General features: G+C 43.2%; 1 protein-coding gene across 7 annotated transcripts in view; it reads right to left on the bottom strand.

The window, feature by feature from the left end:
* Caln1 (calneuron 1) overlaps window positions 1-23,182 on the bottom strand; it is a 467,543-nt gene that overhangs the window by 231,627 nt on the left and 212,734 nt on the right. For all 7 annotated transcript variants that reach the window (XM_013520649.1, XM_005396727.2, XM_005396728.2 and 4 more), the window contains exon 3: window positions 11,643-11,786. In XM_013520649.1, the coding sequence (XP_013376103.1) occupies window positions 11,643-11,786 (144 nt within the window). The remainder of the gene's footprint in view (window positions 1-11,642; window positions 11,787-23,182) is intronic.

Below are 23,182 nucleotides of genomic sequence, written 5' to 3'. Positions count from 1 at the left end.
TCAAAGTGGTGCATTTTTTTTCTTTTTTTTGTTTTTTTTTTTTGTTTTTGGCCTGGCCTGAGGGATTTGAGTGATATTCTGTGTCCCTCTTTGCTGGAACCTGGTCTCACCCAACCTTAACTCAGCCCTGGATGGGCTGGACTGGCCTCTCAGGAGAAAGCCCAGGGACCTGTGAAAAGATGCAGCATCCAAGGCCACCATCGACTGCTGAAGGGCTCAGCAATTACCAAGCTCTAAAACAGATCTATGGGAGGTTTGAAAAGCATCTTGTTTACGTCCTCCGTATCACTGATAAGATGTCACATCAACCAAATTAGAGAAGCAACAAGAAAGAATTACACACAGGTGAGAAAGTAGTGTTGGAGGAGAAAGAAAAAAAAAAAAAAAACACAGGCTCAGTAGAGTGCTCACTAGAAACCCTCAACATGGTGAAGCAAAAAATACAAGAAATGCAGAAGGATAAGGGAAAAGGTGGGGGGAGGGCAGTGGCAAGAGGAGGGACACGTGGGGGTCAACGCCCCATATCTAATCTGCACAGAAGGCTAGGAAGAGACGCTGAAAACAAAGAGGCTTGAAACTAGGTTTTCTAAGAGGAAAACTCAGTCTAAAAAGAGGTGAATCATGGTGTAAGTAACTATAACATCAACTGCCACCACTGCAACCACACAAAGAAGAACACAGACTGGGGAGATTCTCCAACTCCCTAGGCAATGACTGTGTCCTAAAAGAATCAGGTTCTTCCTAAGGAATAAAAAATAAGTTATTTTCGACTTCTCTGGGATACTAAAATCTCAAAATAATGGAGTAGCACTCATAAAACTTTAAAAGAAAAAAGCTGAGCCAGGCATGGTGGTGCTCACCTATAATGCTCACCAATACTCTAGGAGGCTGAGGCAGGAGGATCACAAGTGCCAGTCCAGAAACTTAGAAAGACCCTGTCTCAAAATGAGAGAGACAGAGACAGAGATAGAGACAGAAACAGAGAGACAGAGACAGACACAGACAGAGTCAGAGAGAGAGAGAGAGACAGAGAGACAGAGAGACAGAGGCAAAGAGAAGGTAGAAGGGAATTTTTACATGGAGTTGTTTATGTGGGAGTGCTGAGAGAAGCATATGCTGAGATTTATAACTAAGGAGACTGAGGTAAGCTTTCTGTGCATGAAAATAACTACCATGAAGTTTTGGGTAGTATATGCCAGAACAAACGTACGTTAATTAAAAATAAGAAGCAGAAGCCGAGTAAAACTATGGCTGTTTTTAAGCACTGACAACAGGTCCAGATAAAATGTGTTAAATATGATCATAAAATGGATGCTACCTTTAAAATCCAAAGTAGTGGGAGTTGTAACAACAGGATGGGAGCATATTCATTACAACCATGTATTAAAATTAACAAAGACTGGAGGGAAAGGGAGACACTTAATTTCTGAATTCCCATGAAGAGTTGAGCATGAATCTATGAGCGATGTTAGCTGTGGGGGAGAAGCCCACAGAAACTTCATGGGTATTACTCTAAGAGAGGGAAAGGAAGGGATCAACCCCCCAAGGAACCAAGAGGATGACAGTAAAAGAAAACAGTAGTATAGTCCAAAAGGAAGAAAAGGTGCAGAGGAGGGCACACAAGCACCAAAGTTACAGTTTGGATCTGGAATTTTCCCCCAAAGCCATGTGCTGAAGAGTTGGTCCCCAAGTTGGTGCTGCTGGAAGGTGCTGGAACCTTTAAGAGGCGGAGCCTGAGGGACACTTAGGTCATTGGGGCTGTGGCCTTAAAGGGACCCCTGAGACTCTAGTCACTTCCGCTTCTTCTCTTTGGCTTCCTGGCCATGAGGTCAGGGGCTTTGCTATGCCACAGGCTCCTAATATGATATGTAACCTCACCACAGGCACAAAGGCAAAAAGGCGAACAGATCATGGACTGAAATCTCCAAAACTAGGAGCTAAAATAGACGTTTTCTTTTCTTTTTGTTATTTTCTTCTTTCTTTCTTTCTTTCTTTCTTTCTTTCTTTCTTTCTTTCTTTCTTTCTTCTTTCTTTCTTTCTTTCCTTCTTTCTTTTGGTGGTAGTGGGGATTGAACCCAGCACCTTCATACTGAACTATATCCCCAGCCCTTTTTATTTTTTGTTCTGGGACAAAGTCTTACTAAGTAGCCAAATTGCCCTGGCTGGGCTCAAACTTGTGATCCTTCTGCCTCAGCCTACAAGACTGGTGAGATTACAGGTGTGCCCCACCATGCCGTTTCTCAGCTATTTTTTTATAGTGACAGAAAATTGACACAATTCACATAAAATGACAGAAATAATATTGAACCTAAATGTTCTGAAATCAATACCTATAGGGTAAGCGCACCAATAATAAAATTCTCAGATTAATTAAAAGTTAAAACAGAGTGAAAAATTTCACTCTGTGTAATTTTCACCCCCAATAAAATCACAGGAAATGGAGGGGTTTGGTGCACCGTGACACAGGGAGGACAAGAAGCTGAGTGACTGTGAATGGACCTGTGACCACTGCACGCATGTAACAGTAAGTGTTGTGCAAGGTGATGTGGTAAAACCAACATAATCCAAAAGCATTTAAAGAACATTTACACTAATCAAGGTAAAATCCACCATGTGGGCAGACAGAACATTGGAAATTAAAATAAAAACTGACCAGACAGAGTGGCCCACATCTGCAGTTTCAGCTACTAAAGAGGCTGAAGCAGGAGGATCATCAGTTGTACGTCAACCTGGAAACTCAGCAAGGCTCTGTCTCAAAGCAAAAACTTTTACAAGGGGGAGGGGGCTATGGATATAGCTCAGTGCAAAGGCCCTGGGTTCAATCTCAAGTACTGTATCACAAAAATACATATAACACAATACTGTATGATACAAAAATCAAATCTGTTGTAAGTAAACTCAGGAAGCACAAAAACAGCTGTGGAAGACATCAGCACACCACGGTAATTTATCTTGAATAAAATAACCAAAAACAGGGATAGAGAGAACATAAGTAAGGTGAAGATCACTTCTGTGTATGTGTAGAATATGTACTAGAGTGGTAATTATGTTCAGAAAAATTCACCTTATTCTTGTTTACAAAGAAAATCCTAGCAAGTAGCACCGCATACTTATTTTCCACACTTCAATGAAGACAGAAAATTGAAATGTAAACTAGAAAGTTAAAATTCCCTGGGCTTCAAATCTATAAAGTTATTTTCCCATAAAATTTCTAAAGTCACAGAGGGAATAACAAAATAAGTTATTGTAAGAGGGGCCAGACATGGTGGCACATGCCTGTAATCCCAGCACTTGGGAGGCTGAGGCAGGAGGATTGCCATGAGTTCGAGGCCAGCCTGGGCCACACACTGAGTTCAGGACCAGACTTAACTACATAGTAAGACCCTGTCTCAAAAAAAAAAAAAAAATTATGGTAAGAGAAAACAGTGATAATATAACTTTAGAAATTTGGGAGAAGTTCTCAGTAGTAAATCTCAGATCCTAGTTGCCTTAATTATGAGTAATGGAGAGTTTTTAAAAAGAATCTACAGAAGTAGTTACAAATGGCAAGAAGTACTAAAACAAAACAAGATCCCAGAAAAAAATTTAACAGAAGCACTGATTTCTTACAATCAAGGGAAATGAGGGATGAAAAATCGAGCCCAAAAAACTTCCCTTCCTGGTGTCCCAGCGGGGTGGAGCAGCGAACTCCAAAGCCCAGGCACCGAGTGTGCCCATGAGAGGGTGCAGGAAGACAGACTAAGGAGCGGTGTAGACAGTGGTGTATTATATTATACTCTGCCTAGAGGGGATCACTAACTCCTAAAGTCTAGTAAATTGTTGCAATAAAAGAACGGAGATGTAGCCTTGCCAAATTCTCCAATATTTTAAGAAGAGAAAGAACTACAGAGTTTGAATGTGAGATTTTCTGCTTTATAAAACGGCACATGGGCCAAATAAAACATGATTATGAGCTGCATTTGGCTAGCAGGCTGCAAGTTTGCAACTTCTGCTCTAGACTACTAACTTCAGCTTGAACCAATTTCAAGAATTTCTATTCTTCCAGAAAATCTCCATTTCATGTAGATACTCAAAGGCATTTACATGAAATCGTATTAAGTATTCTTTTGGTAAACCTCCCATGTTTATTATATCTCGTGTATTTTAGTGTTAATGTGTCCATTGTTATCTAAATGTGCTGTCTTTTGTCAGTTCATTACTTCTCTGTTTCAAAGACTCAGCATTTGGATCTGATCATCCAATGGAAAAGGTTTGGTTTTTAATTTTTAAGTTTCCAAATGGGTGGAATTGCTAGTCAAGCTTTTGCTATTAATTTCTGGTTTATTGCACTATAGTCAATGATATTTGTCCTTTGGAATTTAATTAGGTTGTCCTTATTGCCTTGTTTATGTCCCAGAATCATTTAAAAAGAAGGTCATTTCTCTCTTCCCCACCTCTTGGTCTCCCTCCTCCCTTGATACCCCCACCTCCTATACTGGAGATTGAACTCAGGACCTTTGCACTGAACTATATCCCTAGTACTTTTTATTCATTTTGAGATATGGTCTTGCTAAACTGTCCAGGCAGAACTCATCGTTGAGATCTTCTTGCCTCAGCCTCTAGAGTGCTGATATTAAGAGCATGCACCACCACACCTGGCTTAGATTACCCTTTTGAGGGTACAAAATTTGTACTACACACATATACTTCCATATAAATTCAGTGTCATCCAAATTCTGTTACTTGATATCTACATGATCAATGTGAAAGAAATATACAAAGCCTCTAACAATAATTATGTTCCTGCCCCTACTCATAGCAATCCTTAGAATGTTTCCTGGGACAAAAGTTTGCAATGAGTGTGACATTCTAATAAAAAAGAAAATGACTGAAATGCTTAGGTTGTCACTAGTGTTGTCCATAATATATCCCAGTTCATCTCCGTCTGGGCATGTAGTGGAATAGTGCTTGCTTCTCAATAACCTTTAGTATTAATCCAGTCATGAGACTTTTCTTCACCAACAAAATGTGTTCAAGGTGGCAAAAACTTTAAGAATCATTGTGCCATTCACCTGGACTCTTTCCCTTGCTGTTACTGTCATGGAAGCACACACAGGCTGGAGTATCTTCCAGGACTTCCAAGTAGGAATACACAAAGGAAAGACCCAACCAACCTACCATGGACATTTAGCATGAATGAGTAGCTAATTGTATGGCTCAAGCCCGTAATATTTGAGGGTACTATTTATTACTGCAGCATAACTTAGCACATCCTTACTGAAACAGATCTAAAAAGAAAAGAGGCAATCTGAAAATGAAAAAGAAAACAAAAGCATATCTGAAAATACTGAAAACTATTTCATTTCATTTATAAGTTACAAACAAAATTAGGAAGTCCCCACTCTTCACCAATCATATCAATAGTGATTTTTTCAGTGATGATGATATTGGTCAGGGCATTCTCAGATAGACACACTCAGACTTTCCTTTTCACAAACTTCTGAGAAAAACATGCTTAATGTATGAAGAATCATAGCAGGTTCTTATCTCTCACACAGTAATCTCACTTTTAGGAACCTAACATGTTTTCTGCTTTCACGATGGTACAGTTGTGGTATCAGGGAGGAAGTGAATTTTGTAAGTGAAAGTTGAAGGTTAGTTTAGTCTTCTCTAATCATAAATGAAGGACTGAGTTCCTTACCAATGAAAAATGAGATACTAGTGTTGATGGTATGCAGTAGCATCCTGATTAATTAAATGTTATCTGTGATTTCTTGGGATGGAATAACCATGGACAGCAAGGCTTTGGAAGACCCAGTGGTTCCTACATCTGACCTTTATCACAGCAATGATGACTGCCAGGACAGCAGAGTAAGAGCACTGCTTCTGAATGGCTCTGAAAGAAAAAACTAACTTGGACCTTTGAATTCTCAATCTGAGTCACAGCTGGAGAACTTGAGTCAGTCCATGGTGACCCTAATATAATCATTTGATTTTTCTAACTGTAGGTAAGACCCTAAATTCATCAGGGTAGGCTGTGTAATTATAAAATTGACATCACAGATAAATGGAGTCTCTTACAGAAAATTTAGGGTCCTGATTAGGAAAGAGTGGGACCAGAGACTTAGAACAGGGACTTCTAGGTAGATTCAGAAAACTGAATTCCCCGGACTCCCATCCAGGCAGTGGTAAACCTAAAAAAGAAACAAGAAAAAAAAAATCTACAAATGTATTGAAAGATGAGAATGAATTTCAAACTTCCAACCAAATTATTAGAATGGATGAGATTTGGCATCTTTGGGGAGCAGGAGGCAGACCGAGGAGGAAGAGGGCAAGGTCTGTACTTGTTTCAAAGAGGAACCTTTGCTGTCTTAAGCACAGGAGAGGTGAGGGCCATTTGGAAGAGTCGGGGTTACATTAGAACCCACAAGGGGAGCAGAATGCTGAGAACACCTCCCGGTTCAGCTGTTTCAGAAAACTATTTGCATAGTTAGCTGGATTCACTCCAGATAACCAAAGGGATGTGGTTGTTGAGACCACCAGGAATGCAGAAAGTGCTCACAAATATCCCAAGCCCTTATTCCATCAGTGATGCTGGTAACCTAGAGGAGCCCCAGCCAGCAGCTGCTATGGGGACACAGAGCTGAAGGCAAGGAAAGGGACTTGGGAGAATCTATGGGGACCCCCAAGCAGCCAGGCCCAACCCACTTCTATAAAAGAATTCAGAGACATCAGTTCCTGGTATGTACTGGATGTCCAGGGCATTGGGCTTCAATGTCTCAAGCCCGAGGGAGAAGGGAGCCAGCTCCCCTGCTCAGGGTTATGGGCAGATCCTATGAAAAGCATTCAGGAAGAGCAGAGCTTGGTCCTCATCCAGTGCTTTGTACAAGGCACCTTAGCTGCAGAGGCTGGCAAAAGAGAAACAGTACAGGGAGCACAGGGAGTGTGGAACTGAGTCCAAATTCCAGAAAAGAACTTTTGCATTCATGGGTGAAAGAGGAAGTCCTAGACATTGGATAGAAGTTGTGGGTTTTTATTTACCTCTACGTAGTTTAACATTGGCAGCACGCGTGCACACACACACACATACACATACACACAGAGGCAACTCACCACTCAGGGCCAACTGGCTGCAGCCCAGGAGGTAATCCCAGACCCTCCAGCCTGCCTTCATTTTGTCCTGTGAACTGCCTGGCTGGGGCCTGCGTCTAGGAAATGCAGGCGCGCTCCGTAATCCAAGGAGGCTACCATTCCATGTGCAGCCGGCGAGGCACCTGGGCCCCAGAAGCAATCTAATGAAAACCTTATGTCACGACTTGGTGCACACAGACAAGTCAAGCTAATTGCAGCTGGCCTCGTGCCCAAGGGGTGACCTCACTGTCGGGACCCCAGGAAGAGGAGGTTGGTGTGTGGGCCAGACCGCTCCTCATCGTGGCCAGCTGGGATGGAGCCGTGGGGCCACCTCTCCTGTGACCCGCAGAAGCCAGAGTCTGTGGACCAGCAGACATAGCCATCTTATCGTCTTATACTGAGAATCCTAAGCTGGGCCCTCAGCCCTCCCTTTCGTTGTCTTCTTCTCTTTCTTCTTTTGGCATCAGCCCCATAAAAATATCTGCCATTCCACATGTTCCACACCAAAGAGAAATTTAATTAGGTAGGACCAAATCTCTGTGGAGGATCTCCAGTTACCAAAGTGAGGAAGGAAGGATATAATTAGATGCTATTTTTTTTTTTAACAGAACAGCTCAAAGCCCCCATTAAGAGAAGGACACTGTGAAACAGTCGATCCATCCATCTCCAGAGTCTGGTACCCCAGAAATGTCCCTTCCTGGTATCCTTAATGAAACCCTTAAAAGACTCACATTTCAACCTCAGACTGGGGGATTTTTTTGCTTGGCTATTTTCACTCTTCGGCATTTAATAAGTTGTGTAGGCCATTCCTTCTGCCTATAACACACTGCTGTGTTATTTTCATATGTTTGGTACTAAATCTTTTATACATAACAAAACAAAATTTCATTTTAAAGCCATGCTTTAAAAGTAAATAAATATGGGTTTTACCTGATGGGTCACTGTAAAATAGCTGGTGACTTGGGTTTTGTTCAAGGAATTAATAGAAACTTGTTTACGAGATTTGCTCAGCAGTTCTGCCTTCAGCATCCGCAGCTGGGTAAGATAAGTTGCAAATAAATTGATGAGACTTGAAGTCTCTTACACAACATCCCAGAAGGAGCTTCCATGTCTGAATATTGATGGGGTCCTTGAAAAGTCTCACAACAGGTCCCTGGGTACCCCATGCCCATGTGGAATCAGAGAGGATTTGCTGGAACGCAAAATCTTTTTCACTTTCACTTTCCATGGGTTCAGAAATAGAAAATTCCAGAAATATACAATTTGTAAGTTCTGCATTGTACACCATTTTGAGTAGTGGGATGAAATCTAATGACACCCTACTCCATCCTGCTCAGGACATGAACCATCCTTTTATCCAGGGTCTCCATGCTGTATATGCTACCTGTCTGTTAATCACTTAGGAGCTGCCTCAGTTATCAGATGAATATCACAGAATAAGGATTCAAGGATCCTTATTTCACTATTTGTGATTGTTGTTAATATCTTACTGTGCTTAATTAATACATTAAGCCTTAACATAGGGATAGATGTATAGGAAAACACACAGTGTGTTTAAGGTTCAGCGTTATCTGTGATTTCAGTTATCCATGGAGATTTAGAATGTATTTGCCATGGATAAGGGAGACTATTGCTATAAAGTACAAAGAATGAGGACAGACTTTGCTAAAGACCCTTAAATTTTAGCAGAATAACTTGCCCACAATAGCCCAGCTCATGTTAAAGCTGCTAATTAATTCTGTTGTCATTTAGTCCACTTGACTAGGTTTTATTATAAGCTTTGGGTAGGGAGAAACAAGAGCATAAAATTTCTTAGTTCTACAAACAGAGGTATGGGTTAATAATTTTTATTATTTTAACGAGGTGATAGTTTTTGCAAATGTGCCTCTGAAATACTGATGAAAGTCAATGAAAGAGAGGTTTTGCTGTATAAAATATATATACCACCTTTTTAGAAATATCTCAAAAATACCAGACAAGGTCACATCAGGCCTGTGAAGGCCTGGTGAGTCAGAATCAATCAGAGTTGTGAGGACAAGCTGGGCTGCTCATACAATGAACACCCCGATAAAGCATCTCCATCCTCAACCAGAAAATAAATGTCCACAGCTGCACTTCGGGGTTGGCACTGAAGTCCGTCCACCACGTTATCATCCTCCCACCAAGAGCAAGATAACAGGAGAAAGCCACGCTCTTGCAACTGCAAGCCAAGCAAACGGGTCTCTACCATGACCTTCATCTTCTCCTCCCAAGAAACACTCTGGGGCTTGCCTTTGGTCCCTGTCACTTGTCCTATAAGGTCATGCTCAACCTGAGAGCACCAAGAGCCCTTGCTCTGGATCCCTATGTCTGGAATCAAGCAGCTTTTCAAAGGGAGAAAGTGCTGGCTTGACAAAACTAAATTCTACTTTTCCTGGACCTTGAGTCAAGTTAGGTTCTAAATGTTAGGAGGCTCACAGGCAATTTGGGACAGGTCTTCTAATTTCAGTGCAGCAAAAGAATCTTAAAGATAACCTGGTACAGTCATTTTTTTGAAAATTTTTACTATCTACCTGTTTTTAATTTTTTTTATTTTAAATAGGGACCTTAAAACACTGTTTATGGCTTGTATCTAGATGTCCTCCCAAACCCGCCTCTGCTCATAGGTGGGGCTTTTCAGAGGGGGCTGAATTCAGGGTATGTGGATATAGATTAAGGGTGTGATGATTAGATTAGTCCACTGATTGGTTTAGCATTGTTCTGGGTGTAGGTGATGGGAACCCCAATCTGGGTATGGGTGGCACCATCCAACAGGCTTGCAGCATGGATGAAATATAAAGGGATAAATAAAAGGGAGGTTTGCTGCTGCTGCCTCACTTCACTGCCTCCTGCCTGCCCTGCCATGGACTGTTTCTCCTCTGTGATGCCTGTCTGCCATATCACCCTGCCTTGGAGTCAGCCAAACGGAAACCTCTACCAACTGTAAGCCAAAATAAACTTTTCCTTCTTTAACTCTGGGTGTTGGGTATTTTGTCTCAGCAAGGAGAGAAAGTAACCAAGACAAACACCTTCCCTAGGAACTGAAAGGCCAGAGGACTGGTTCACCAACTTGACACTGCTAGAGAAAGCTAAGCTATGTAGCATCTCCTGCAGGGAGTGTAGTACCCAAAACAAAAACAGGCCCCATATTTTTTAAGGCAATGTACTGTCTTAGTCACTTTTCTTGTCACTGGGACAAAACACCTGACACCCACAACTTAAAGGAGGAGAGGTCTGTTTTGATTTGTTTTGAATCCACAGTCACTGACTCTGAGGCAGAAACAGCATGGCGGAAGAGTGTAGAGGAAGAAAGCATCTCGTGCATGGCATGGTGTCCAGGAAGCAGAGAGCAAAGGGAGCAGCTGGGGAGGGAGGGAGACCACTCTAAATCACACCCCCAGTGACCCACTCCATCCAGGCCCCACCTCCCAGCAGCAAGTCAGCTCTAGCGTCTCCAAGATCCAGTCATCTTCCAAAAGCCCCACCTCTGAGTGCATGAGGCTTCTGGGAGCCATCCCAGATCTAAACCCTAACATGTGGCCTGCCACACGTTTGTATACACTTGATCCCCATAACAACTCTGTGACTATCAAGACAGGCGCTGCTCTCCCAGTTTGGCAGAGGAGGAAACCAAATGAAAGGTTAAAGGTCCAGGGCACACGTTGGTTGCCTTCACTGCTTCTTTCTTTTCCAAAGCCCTCTTTCAAGCTCCTCCTCCTCCAGGAAGCCTTCCCTGAACGCCCTCGGGCCAATCACAGCCTTTTGCAAACAGTGACACCCTTTGCTTTAATGAGGTTACTTGTACTTAGAAATGCAGCACGTAAAACAGAAGAGGAGCTACTAGGTCCACACCATAGACTATGATTTGGCCATACAAGTAAAGTACTGACTCAAGCCCTGAAAACACTACACTGCAGGAGATAACAGCCAGTCACAAATGGTCACATATTATATATTTCCATTTATATCAAATGTGTAGGGGAGGCAGCTCTGCGGAGACAGAAAGGGGATTCATGGCCAGCTGGGGCTTAGGAGGACAGAGTAATCGAGGGGGACAGAGTGGATGGGAGGTGACAGCTCAGAGGTGCAGGGCTTCCTTCTATCTGGACTGATGGAAATGTTCCAGAATTGATTGCGCCATCAGTTGCACAAACCTGTGACTATAATAAAAGCCACTGAGTTGTATACTTTAAATGGGTGAATTTTATGGTACGTGAATTCTATTTCGATAAAGTGTGTTTTAAAAAAGGAAGGAAGACAAGGAGGGCTCTCTAACTGCTCCCCAGGCAGACCTCCTTTGCTCCATTCCTCCAACAGCCTGAAACCACCTCTGCAAACCCCTAGAGCTCCATGGAGTGTGCGTGGTAAAATCCTGACTCAGTCCAAGTTTCTGCTCCTCAAAGGCAAACTGAGACACGGCCCTGGGTCTCCTGATGCAAGGCGCAAGGCCCTTCTCTGGTCTCAGGGGAAAGAGGGAGCTCGGCCCCAAAGAGGCACAGCCTGCAGGCTCTTACCGTCCATGTCCAGGCGCTGCATGATGATGGCCAGTTCCACCTCACTCGGCATGTACCCCAGGGAGCGCATGGCCATGCCCAGCTCCTGCTTGGAGATGAAGCCATTCCCATCCCGGTCCAGAACTCGAAAGGCCTCTCGGATTTCTACAAGGAAAAGGCAAAGTCCAGTGGTCACATGGATGGCTTCATCATATTGAAATGATTGGTGACTATCGCTTAGATCCACTGCTTTGCAAATATAATATATTAAAGCCCTTCACACCAGGCATGGTGGTGCATCCTATAATCTCAGCTGCTTGGGAGCCTGAGGCAGGTGGATCATGAACCTGAGGTCAGCCTGGGCAACTGAGCAAGACTACCTCAAAAAAATTGTTTTTAAGGGCTGGGGATGTAGCTCAGCAGTACAGTGATAGCCTAGTCTGTACAGGGACATGAGTTCAATCCCTACTACTACAAAGCAAAATAAAACCCTCTGATCAAATACAACAAAGGCAAAAAGAAGAACAAAAAGAAAAATAAAACAAAAAGGAAATATGAACTGGCATGGTGGTACATGCTTGTAATTCTGGTACTCTGGGAGACTGAGGCAGGAGGATTGTGACTTCAAGCCTACCCCTGGTAATTTAGCGATTTAGTAAGACCCTGTATCAAAAATAAAGAAATAGGACCAGGTACATAGCTCAGTGGCACAAGCACCTGCCCGGCAAGTGCAAGGTTCTGAGTTTGATTCCTGGTACCACAAAAAAGGGGGGGGGGATGGGGATGTAGCTCAGTGTCGTAACATCTGCCTGGCAAGCACAAGGTCCTGAGTTCGATTCACGGTGCAAAAAAAAGAAAAGAAATAAAATGGCTAAGGAAGTAGCTCAATGTGAAAGCCCTCCTGTACCACAAAATAAAAAGAAAAGGAGGAGAAAAGAAGGGAAGGGAGGAGAGGAGAGGGAAGAGAAAGGAAGGAAAAAGAGGAAGAAAATAAAGAAAAAGGAAAGCAGTGGGCAGAGTTAGTCAGAGGTCCAGCAGCGTCCTATGGCCAAGGACACTCTCTGAGCGTGGCTAAGCTGTGAAGAAGACTCTCTTGGGCCCCCAGGAGGAAAGAAGTATGAGATTCCCCATTTGAAGACATATTTCAGGTCCTGCTGCTACAAAAACTGTGCAGAAAGCTTTTTCAACCTGAAAAGAGGATAGGAGTTAAGAATCCTGCTGGTTTTTATTTCATTCCTCTAATTTACAGTTGTTTCATGGCTCTAAACAACCTCAGATCAATAGGAGTGTCATGAAAGCTCAAAAGCCCTCTTTAATACTTCCTGAGTCTGGCAGAGAACTAGACTCTGCTATCAATAAGGCCCGCTGCATGTGGCAGGTGATCTCCCAACCTCTCAGCTCTAGGAGAGCTGCTCTGAATTCACCTGAGTCCCTTTCTCCAGGGGCCCTGCGGCATTAGCCCTGGATTGGTGGAGCATTTCTTACCCTTCACACCCTAGTGATACGTGGTACAGGGAACTCAGATCACAGTTTGATGATGAGAGGTCCCTCCATCACATCTAAGCACATTGGCCCTATGGCAGCCTTAACACTTCGCCAATTCACCCAGGTACGGCAGTATATTCACGATGGCATTTGGCAGGCACTGACTACCTATTATGTATAATCAGGAGCATAGTATAAAGTGCCACTGGGAAATAAAAATGATCCCATCGGCCCCATGAGTCTCTTCCTCAGCTTTGTATTCCAATCAGTGTTGTAAGAAACATGCAGAAGCTTGCTGTCCTTCAGACTAATGTAACACTTGACCCCAACCCATTTGCTTAAATATCTGACTGTGCTCTTGGTAGGTATCTTGACCTACCCACCCTTCCCCACATGGGTTTTATCCTTTCCTCTTTGTGTTCATACCTGAGGCCAAGGGTAGCAAATTACCACAAAGCTGGTGTCTTGGAACAACAGAAATTAATTTTTTTTTTGTTTTGTTTTGTTTTTTGGTTTTTCTCTGGTACCAGGAACCGAACTCACGACCTTGCACTTGCCAGGCAGGCGCTTTGCCGCTGAGCTAAATCCCCAGCCCCAATTAATTCTTTTTAAATCAGCATTATTAGATAAGAATCAAGGTGTCTGAGGAGCTGTGCGCCCCCTAGAGGTTGAGGGGAGAATCCATTCTCTACCTCCTGGTTTCTGGTGGCTGCCAGCACTCCTTGACTTGTGGCCGGATCACTCTGACCTCTGCCTTTTGTAATCTCGTATGTGTAATCACCCTCTGCCTCTCTCTTATATGATCATTTGCATTTAAGAACCACCCAGATAATCCAAAATAATATCTCCATCTCAAAATCCTTTAATCACATTTTCAAAGATTTCTTTCTACCTCCAAACTAACATTTATAAATTCCAGGTTTTAGAAACTGACAGCTTCAGGAGCTATTTCAGGTTATTATATTATCCCATCCAACATTTTCACATGAAACAACTTCCCTTCCTTGTTTCCTACCAAAGTCACGTCCATTCTTCAAGGCTAAGTCAGGGCCTCATACTCCAAAAAGACATCTTCGGTCACTATAGCCATATCTCTTTTTGATGATGACACAGCAGGTCATTTATCCCTTTCACAGGATGTCTCACATGCCCCATCTAGAAATAAATACCACGGCTAGCATAGAAACTAAGAGGTAAGCTCGCTCCTCACACTCTTTCCATCTTTAATGCTCCTCTCCCACAGGCTGCAGGAGCTGCTAGACAGACAGCTGTCCAAAGGATGCTAAATCTGAATAGATAAGGACCACACATTGGTAGTAAATGTTTGACCAATTATCAATGCTAATTCAGCGTGCTGAATGCTTTCAGTGAATGCGTGCGGGCTCCAGTAGAGAGGAGACCAGTCTGGAGCCTGGACCACAGGCTCCTGGCCAGGCGTAATAGCTAATTAGGTCCACAGCCAAACCCAAAGGCCTCGGTTTGCTCATGCGTAAAATGAACTGGGTTGGCTGTGAGGATCCCTGAGGTCCTACTAGCCCTCCTTTCTGTGGATCTGTGGACATCATTAAAGTGATTAAAAAAGAAGAACAGGAAGCCTGTGTTCTCTTACGGACCCTATTAATCTCCTGTTCAAACCTCCCCTCTTTCTTTCCATGAACAGAATAAAAACAAATTTCAGTCCAGTACAAGTTCTGAATCAAGAAGTTTGTCTGCATTTTTCGGCTTCTCTCATCAACAAATATGCCCAAGCTTCCCTAAAGCAACCATATGTTTTCATACCCGGTCCCAGATGTCCTAGAAATAGCTTAGAGCTGTTGCTCAGCTGAAGGTCACAGCACACAGCACCTGGGGACACTGGAGGAGACACCACAGCATCATGTTCCCCATGTTCCTGGCCCCCATGTTCCCAGACACCAAGGACGAGAAGATTCAGAGGCAGGGTCCTGAACCACCACAAGGATGCCCAATGACCTGGGCCAAGCTTTCCCTTTAGTCTCAATTTAATTCCTGCATCTGAAAAATGGGTTAGGTTTGCTCTCCCTCTGGCCTCTACAGTAAAGATTTACTTTGGGGCCAGGAGGGCCATGCACAAGAGAAAAGGTCACGACAGGAGCTGTAGCTGGAATCGTAGATGGCCAGCTGTGGCTGTGTCCTGCCTTTCCTTTTCCAAACCCTCCTTCCCAAGTTATCATTCGGTACCCCACTTCTTCTGCCTCAGTCCTGAACTGCCTGGGCTGCTGATAGCACCATCACAATGGTTCCCTTCTGTTGACAGGGTCTAACCTCGACCCTATGGTCTCTCTGCATGCTCCAGATCTTACCGTGAACTTCACCCTGCACCTCTCCACTGTACACCCTAGAAGGGCCTGGTGGGGGGTGTCAGAGAACTTGACCTGGAAATGAGGACTCTGGTTACTGTGCCTTCCGTCCTACTCCCTTAACTGTCTAGGCTACTGCCGCCAGACTTGCTTCAGCTTGAACTTCTGGATTTGGTAAGTCGGGGCTGGGGATTTAGCTCAGCAGCAAAAGCGCCTGCCTGGCAAGCGCAAGGTTGTGAGTTCAGTTCCCGGTACCGGAGAAAAACCAAAAAAAAAAACTGGATTTGGTAAGTCAAAGGTGGGGTAGGGACAGGGAAATCACTCCATGACTGCCCACTGTGAAGGGTCCTGTTTCTTTAAGGCTCAGGATGCCCATGGCTTGCTTTGTCTGCATGATGTAACCAGATGACCCAGGGTAGGGCAAACACAGATCATATCAACCCAGGATTCCGTTTCCTGTGAGGTGCAGGTAAGTAGGGCAAAGTAGTCCTTCCCAATTTGCATAGAATATCTGCTATAGAGAAATTATTTGTATGTATGTGTGTACATCTGCAGAAGCAGGCACTAACTTTATTTTTGTTCAAAGTAACAGAGAAGGGGGAAAAAGTAACATACAAAACCAGAAATCCATAATGGGAACCACTGGAGATTCAATCTTTCTAGAGTAAGGCAAGCCCAGGCAGACCAGAGGCTTATTAGAAGGAAATGGGTCTTGCAGTCTGGGAGAGATATATGATGTGTGCCTCATTTTACTTTTAATAGCAGAACAGGGTGTGAGAAGTGTGCCCATAAAACCAGTGGCAACACTGGAGCAGGAGAGACCCTTCTGCTTCCGTCTGCAGGAAGCCTGCTCATGGCTTTGGCTACCTTTCCATGCCTGGAGAGTGAGGACCATATATCCAGTGCTGGGGAAGGTGTGCTTTTCACTGCAATGCACCTATCTCTGGGCAAAGTCCTTTGTGCTTCAGAGTTCAGTAAGTGTACTGTGCTTCTGGTCTTTCAATTTCATCTCTTGATTTCAGGCAACACACACCAGCACCCATGCACACACAAGCACACAACAAGCACTGCACCACAATTCTACCACCTCCAAGATGCCTCTGGGGCCACAGTGTTTGTAAAGGTGAGAGGAACTTGTCCAATGGTCACTGTGTAGACTCTGACAGGAGACAAAGAGAGACACATCCTCTGATGGAAGGAATCCAGTTCCTGTCTATGGAATGGTCCAGAATCAAAGTCTGCATTCCCCTCAGGCATCTGGGCCTCTCCTCCCCAGACTGATACACAGGATTTGGAGTCAAGCAAGGCCTTGGATAAAATGATCCTGTTCTTGAGCCCAAGAGATTTACTTCTTATTATGCCAGTAACTCTGTTTCCTTAAAATATATGCGCATCCATCTCTGGTATTATCAGCATCGAGACCAACACCTTCTGAGAACCTGGTGGCAGCACCAGGGGGCTTCCAAAGGATACAGACAATTCAGGCAAGAACAACAACAAAGGCACAGCTGCCATAGCGGTGACAGACTCATTGCTCAGGCATCAGACACCAGCCACTCAATATTAGTTGGCTAATGTTCAGGCGTTGAAGAACCAGCTGAAATTTACAGTACTAATTTGCAACCTCAAATTACCAACGAGGAAGAACAATATTTCCTAGCTCAAGCTCTGTGAGATGCAAAATCCATTTACTCTCCACAAAAGTGTGTCTTTAGGACATGAGTCTTAAGTGCTTTAAGTGATGACTCTATTAACAAAAAAGATGCATGCTGTTGGTACACATCATTGGGAAATTGGAAAACTGGAGATAGATGAAGTTCAGCTAGGCAAGGCAACACAATTATTAAAAACCAATGCAAATGCACCAGAAAATGTAAGATAAGGACCTGGAGGTCTTTTTTCGGAGGAAACAATAAGGCAGGGACTGAGCCAATGATTAAAGAAATTTGGAAGGGTTTCCACCTTCCATAAGGAAAGCAAAAAATGAATATTTGACCATGATTAATATGGCCATTCCTTCTACAAACAGTTGCTGTTTACTTTTATATGCCAGATGCTATGCTAGAATAGATAGCAAAGAAATTCTCCAGGCTGCAAGAAGCTAATATTCTTGTTAGACAGAGAGGTGACTAGATGCCCCTAAGCAAGAATGACAAGTTCAATAATACAAGTCTACGCTAACCCTATGGGAGACCATGTGATGGAGCAATACGCTGCACAAAGGTTCACGCAGGTCACATGTGAATCTTTCAAATTTTAAGGCCAAGGAAGGAGTGAAAAGGATGTGCCATGTCATGCATGTGTCTACAGTGCTGTCTGCACACTGAGAGATGAAGGGGGAGAAGTGTACAAGGGCAAGATTACAAAAAAGCTGCTTGAGTCTCAGGACTAGGGTTTGGGAAAGGAAGATCTTTGCCCAAATCTGGCCCACCATCTTTTTTGTTTTTTTATCAATAAAGTTTTATTAGAATGCAATCATTCCTATTCATTTTTACATTCTCTATTTGGCTTGTCTATTGTCTACTGCTTAATGAAGGGAATACATATGACATGGACTTTGGCCCACAAAGACTAAAATATTTATACTGTGGTCTTTAATAATTGATGCTTGTGTCTCTTGATGTAGACCACAAGGAGCCCTTGGAGATTTTTAAAAATTTCTTTAAATCGGGTTTTTAAACCAAGGGCTCTGTCAGGGAAGCTAAGACAAGAGGAACGAGAAATGAGCAGCTGTCACAGAGTGAAAGGGAAAGATGATGAGCTGGGAGCCAAGTCTGCAGCCTGGCAGAGCGCCCTGGGGGACAGAGCCTCTTATGAGACAGAGTAGATGGTATGCAGGGCGGGCTCTGATGTCCAGGTTTGGGAGAAGGGAATTTGAAGAAGATACTGGGTTTTACAGCTTATGTGAAGGAGAAAGAGGACAGTAAGAGAGAATTCAGATGAAGATGCAGGCTTTCAGGAGGGAGGAGAACGGACTTAGAGCCACACTGAGTATAGGGATCTGGTGGCCATTTCAGGCGAGCAGCTGGGTATACCTGCCTAGACTCTAGAGAAAGAAGATGCTGAAAGTAAAATGACAATGGAAAATGGGGCCAGAACTGTTAGCTGCTAAGTGAAGCAGGTACCTTTAAGGGCAAATGCTTACATTAACACCCCTTTGAAATATCTTCTCCCTTGTTTCAGCCCAAAAGTGTTTATATGTGTGTCTGCCATCTCTCCATGACCCAAAATTGAGCATGCCCAGAAGTGTTTGCATCTGCCATCTTAACCTTAGACGTGTGCTCTGTGACCTTAAGCAGAACATGTCCAGAAACATGATGCCATCTTTTCTTCTTCTTCTGGAACTATGGCCTTAAGCTGAGCATGCTCAGAAACGTACACCTTAACTAACATGCTCAGGAATGTGCCTGCCCCACAGTGCTCTCCTACATGAATATATGTAGTTCTCAGCGTAAAATCCACGTGCTTCCTCTGTTTAGGGGCAGCATCTTCCTTGTAGGGAAGACTCTCGTGCCCTCCTTACTTGCTGAAGGTAATAAAGTTTTCTCCATATTTTTGTCTTCTGTTTGTGCTCATTGGATTTGCACTTGCCAGAAGGGAAGCCCATTACATCTGGTTGCAGAATGATGATAATTGCATATAAAATGCTGGTTTAATCCTAGCGAGGGGTGAGCGTGAATAAGTTCCAATTTAATTATAATCAATCAGTCAGAAAAATAAAACCAACTGGTTTTAGTAATTAGGGAACATGGAAGTGAGAACTCTGAGAACAAAGAGCCAGGAACCAGAGGAGGAGAGAAGTGTGCTAGGAAGAGGATGCACTAGGAGGAAGAGGACGCACAAAGGGCTGAGAGCGTCCTCGCCTTCATAAGCCCACTGGGTGACAGGCCACAGAGATGGGGCAGAAGGATACGATGCAGCTTTGCAAAATTCATGTTTTTGGACCTCATGTTTTTCTCTTGGCATATTTCTACAAGGATTAAGGGGCCCTCACTCTTAGGCTCCTTATTTGAGATGTGAGGGTCTCTCTCATTTATTATGCTTCTCCTTCATGCTGAGATTCCGCAAGAAGGCTATGGTGAGACCCAACAGAGCCACATCCGGGAACCCGAGGCCTGGAGGTGCCTCCTGAATGTGTCTGTTTGTTTGAATGGAATCTTGTTTCACAAAAGATTTTAGGAAGTTTAAAGAATTTAAGATGTGCAGTAACCTGAGGGGGAAAAGACACATAGGAGTAGGAGGACAGAAAAATGAATCGGAAAACCCCAGGGAAAAGAGAAGGGGAGGCGGAGGTGGGCTTCAGAGAGCTAGGAAGAGGCTGAGAGTTGGGCTCAGCGCCATGAGGCCCCTTGAGAGACTGGAACAGGTGACAAGGGCCAGGAAGGAAGAAGGGACTGAGCTGGGGACTCCGGGTTCCTGCTGGGAGGAGCCCTGCAGAGAGAGGGACAGGCTGGGAACTGTGGCTCTACCTCCTTGAGAGCCTACAAGGGGTGATCAAAATATACAGTGAATATTTACACTTTTTTACAGTTTATTACAATAAAGACACACTGCCATTAAACCCCCTCAAAATACTCCTCTTCAAACATAATTGCCCCATCATTCTTGCCACTTTCCAAAGCAGAATCTTCTTTTGTAAATGATTTTATAAGATGTAATTAAATCCTGAGTTTGATTCCCAGTACCAAAAAAAAAAAAAAAAAAAACGATGTAATTAAAAATACAGTTAATGTTGTTGCTGAGTGCCATCCAATGGAAAGACCAGCTCTTCACAACATTACGAAGTGTCCCCATTCACTTTATTCACCTGATCTGGCACCCTGAGACTTCTGACTATCCTCCAAAGTCAAAATGACCAGGAAAGGGAAACATTTTGAATCAATTCAGAACATCAAGACAGCCACAAAAGCACAACTAAAGATACTCATGAAAGAGGACTCTCAGACCTGCTTCAGAAAGTAGCAAGAATGATGGGACGAGAGCAGGGAGTATTCCGAAAAGAGTTCATGGCAATGTGTCTTTTAGTGTAAACACTTTTTTTTAAAATTTAAGCAGTCACCGCATCACTCGAGCATACTTTGTAATCACAGTATTACCCTGTGACGGGTCACCATAGTTGGCTGGCTCCAAGGCAGAAAGGGCATGGGGAAAGCAACAGCCAGAGCAGAGCTGATCACATCATGGTCATCACTAACTAACCACTGACTAGGTACCTCTGACTAGTTACTATGATCAAAGGTTAGAAGCCATTCTTGAGCAAGATTCCTATAAATTTGTAAATTCCCCAAACTCCTGGGCTCCGGGCTCACCTTGGCCACCCGTCATCTTGACAAATAGAAAGTCACAGTCACCCTGAGAGCAGCACGAGGAAAAAGGTTCAAGGCTGGTGCATGAGCCCTGTGATGCCTCTACTGTGCATTTCAGAGGTCCGTAAACTCCTGGACTTTTTCACTACCTCATGGCTAAACCTGTACCTTTAACTGAAAAACAAACCCAACTCCCTCCCTAGATGGCATTCTGAAAGAAGAACATTTCACTAAATCATCAGGTTGTGAAATTATACCAGCAAAGACAAAGTATCTTACGTCATGAAAAATCGTAATTTCTCTCTCAAGCTAGGGGGCACAGTCAGAAAGTTACGGGCGTTTCTAATGATTTAAGAACTAAAACAGAATTAATGTGTCCCCAAATTTTACCCCCAAACAGATGAAGCTGAATTGATTTTGGCATGCCAAATAGGTTAACGCTAATGGAAAATTTCCCAACAGTAAAAGCACAAGGCAAATTAGACCACATATTGACAATGGAAGCCCACCCTGGCCAGAGAAATACTGGATGCCTGTGGCAGGGCTGAAAGGAGGTGGTTAGGTTAGACATGAATATGTACGAAAGTAAGAGATGCTGAAGGGTTCTACACAAAATGATAGCGACATCTTCCCCAGCCAACTCCTGGGGCAGATGATGAGTGGAGAGAGGGGAGGGTGTCTCGGAACAACACAGCAGTTCTCTTTGTCTGCAAAGCATTCTGGGCCCCAGTGCAAGGGCAGGGACAGCTGGAGGTGCCTCTTCAAATAGCAGAGCTAAACCTGCACAGGGAAAGCTGTATCTTCCTGGTTATATGTTAATTGATGCATCTTTTGAAAATGCTCCCAAAATATATAAAGAAAAATATCACCTATGTGCACTAATCAGCCATAACCAGTGTTAATACATTAAAGCATTATTATGGTTTAGATCTAGGATGCCCTCCAAAAGGCTCATGTGTTCAGAAAGGAGGCGTTTAGGAGGTAATTTGATAATGACGCTGTTATACTCATTAGCGGATTAATTGACCATGAATCCATAGCTGAATGTACTGTTAGGAGGTAGGGTCTGGTCTGAAGAGGTGGTCACTGGAGGGTTGACCCGGAAGGGTACATCTCCCTTCATAGCTCCTCTCTTCTCTCTCTGCTTCCTGGTCACCATGATGTCAGCAACTCTGCTCCAGCTGTCACCTTTCCCATGCCCTTCCTACCTTGGAGCCGGCCAGCTATGGACTGGACCCTCTAAAACCATCAGCCAAAATAAACCAGTCTTCCTTCCAGTTGTGGGTGTTGGGTATTTTGTCCCAGTGATTACAAAGCAATTAGGAAATGCATTCTGCTCCAAACTTTTCTATATACTTTCTTTTCCATTACTGAAGATTGAACTCAGGACCTTTGCACTGAGCTACACCCCCAACCCTTTTGTAAATTTTTTTTGAGACAGGATCTCACTAAGTTGCTAAGGTGCCCAGGCTAGGCTCAAACTTGCTATCCTCCTACCTCAGCCTCGATGAATGCTAGGATTATAGGTGTGTGCTTCCACCCCCAACTTCTAATATACACTCTTAATTAAATTGGAATCATGCTTTCCCTATAACTTTCTGTAACATTTTTCACTTTCATTTCAATCTTCCATATTGTTCATGAGTCTTTAAAACACTGTTTTGATGGCTAATTGATATTCCCAAACATGAAATCAACAAAGTTGATTTCACCAAATTCCTGGTGCAAGATTTAGATAATTTCTAATTATAAATAATGGTGAAATGCAATTCTTTGAACATATATCATGGGCTGGGAGTGTAGCTCAGTAGCAGAGTGCCTATTTATCATACTGGAGGGTCTGGCTTCAATCCCCTGTTCCACAAAAACCTTAAATTATTTTGACAGTCATTTCCTTAGGGTAACTTCCAAGAGAAGAAGCACAGAAACCCAGGCTCCTATGAGACATACCTTTCATGAAGTTATCACACAGGCATTCAAAATCCAATTCATATCAAAGGTAAGCTCAAAGAAATGTGGACAATTCATAATTTGGTAGTTCCCCCTTAACTGCAGTTTCAGTGACCCACAGTCAATCATAACCAGAAAATATGACATGTAGAATTCCAGAAATAAACAATTAATAATTTTAAATGGCTTTTAAATTATATTGTTACAATTGCTCTATTTTACTATTATTTATTGTTAAATTTATAAGTTAAATTTTTTAAACTTTTTGTGTCTGTATTTTTAATTAATTTGTTATTAGTGCATGTTTGCAGTATATAATGTTTACATTCCTTATGAGGAACTGGTACATACACATAATACAACTGAATGCTTTTGTTGCATCCCCTATTTCTTCCCTCCTTCCCTGCTCCATCCATCTCTTGATTCCCTTCTCTCTTTTTTGTACGTGTTTGTAATACGCAATACTTATATTCCTTAGCATGTATGTTCAGAAAAAAAACAC

The sequence above is a fragment of the Chinchilla lanigera genome, unplaced genomic scaffold (genome assembly GCF_000276665.1).
Source record: "Chinchilla lanigera isolate Chin_1 unplaced genomic scaffold, ChiLan1.0 scaffold00055, whole genome shotgun sequence".
NCBI lineage: Eukaryota > Metazoa > Chordata > Mammalia > Rodentia > Chinchillidae > Chinchilla > Chinchilla lanigera.
This window is presented reverse-complemented; position numbering and strand designations above follow the sequence as displayed.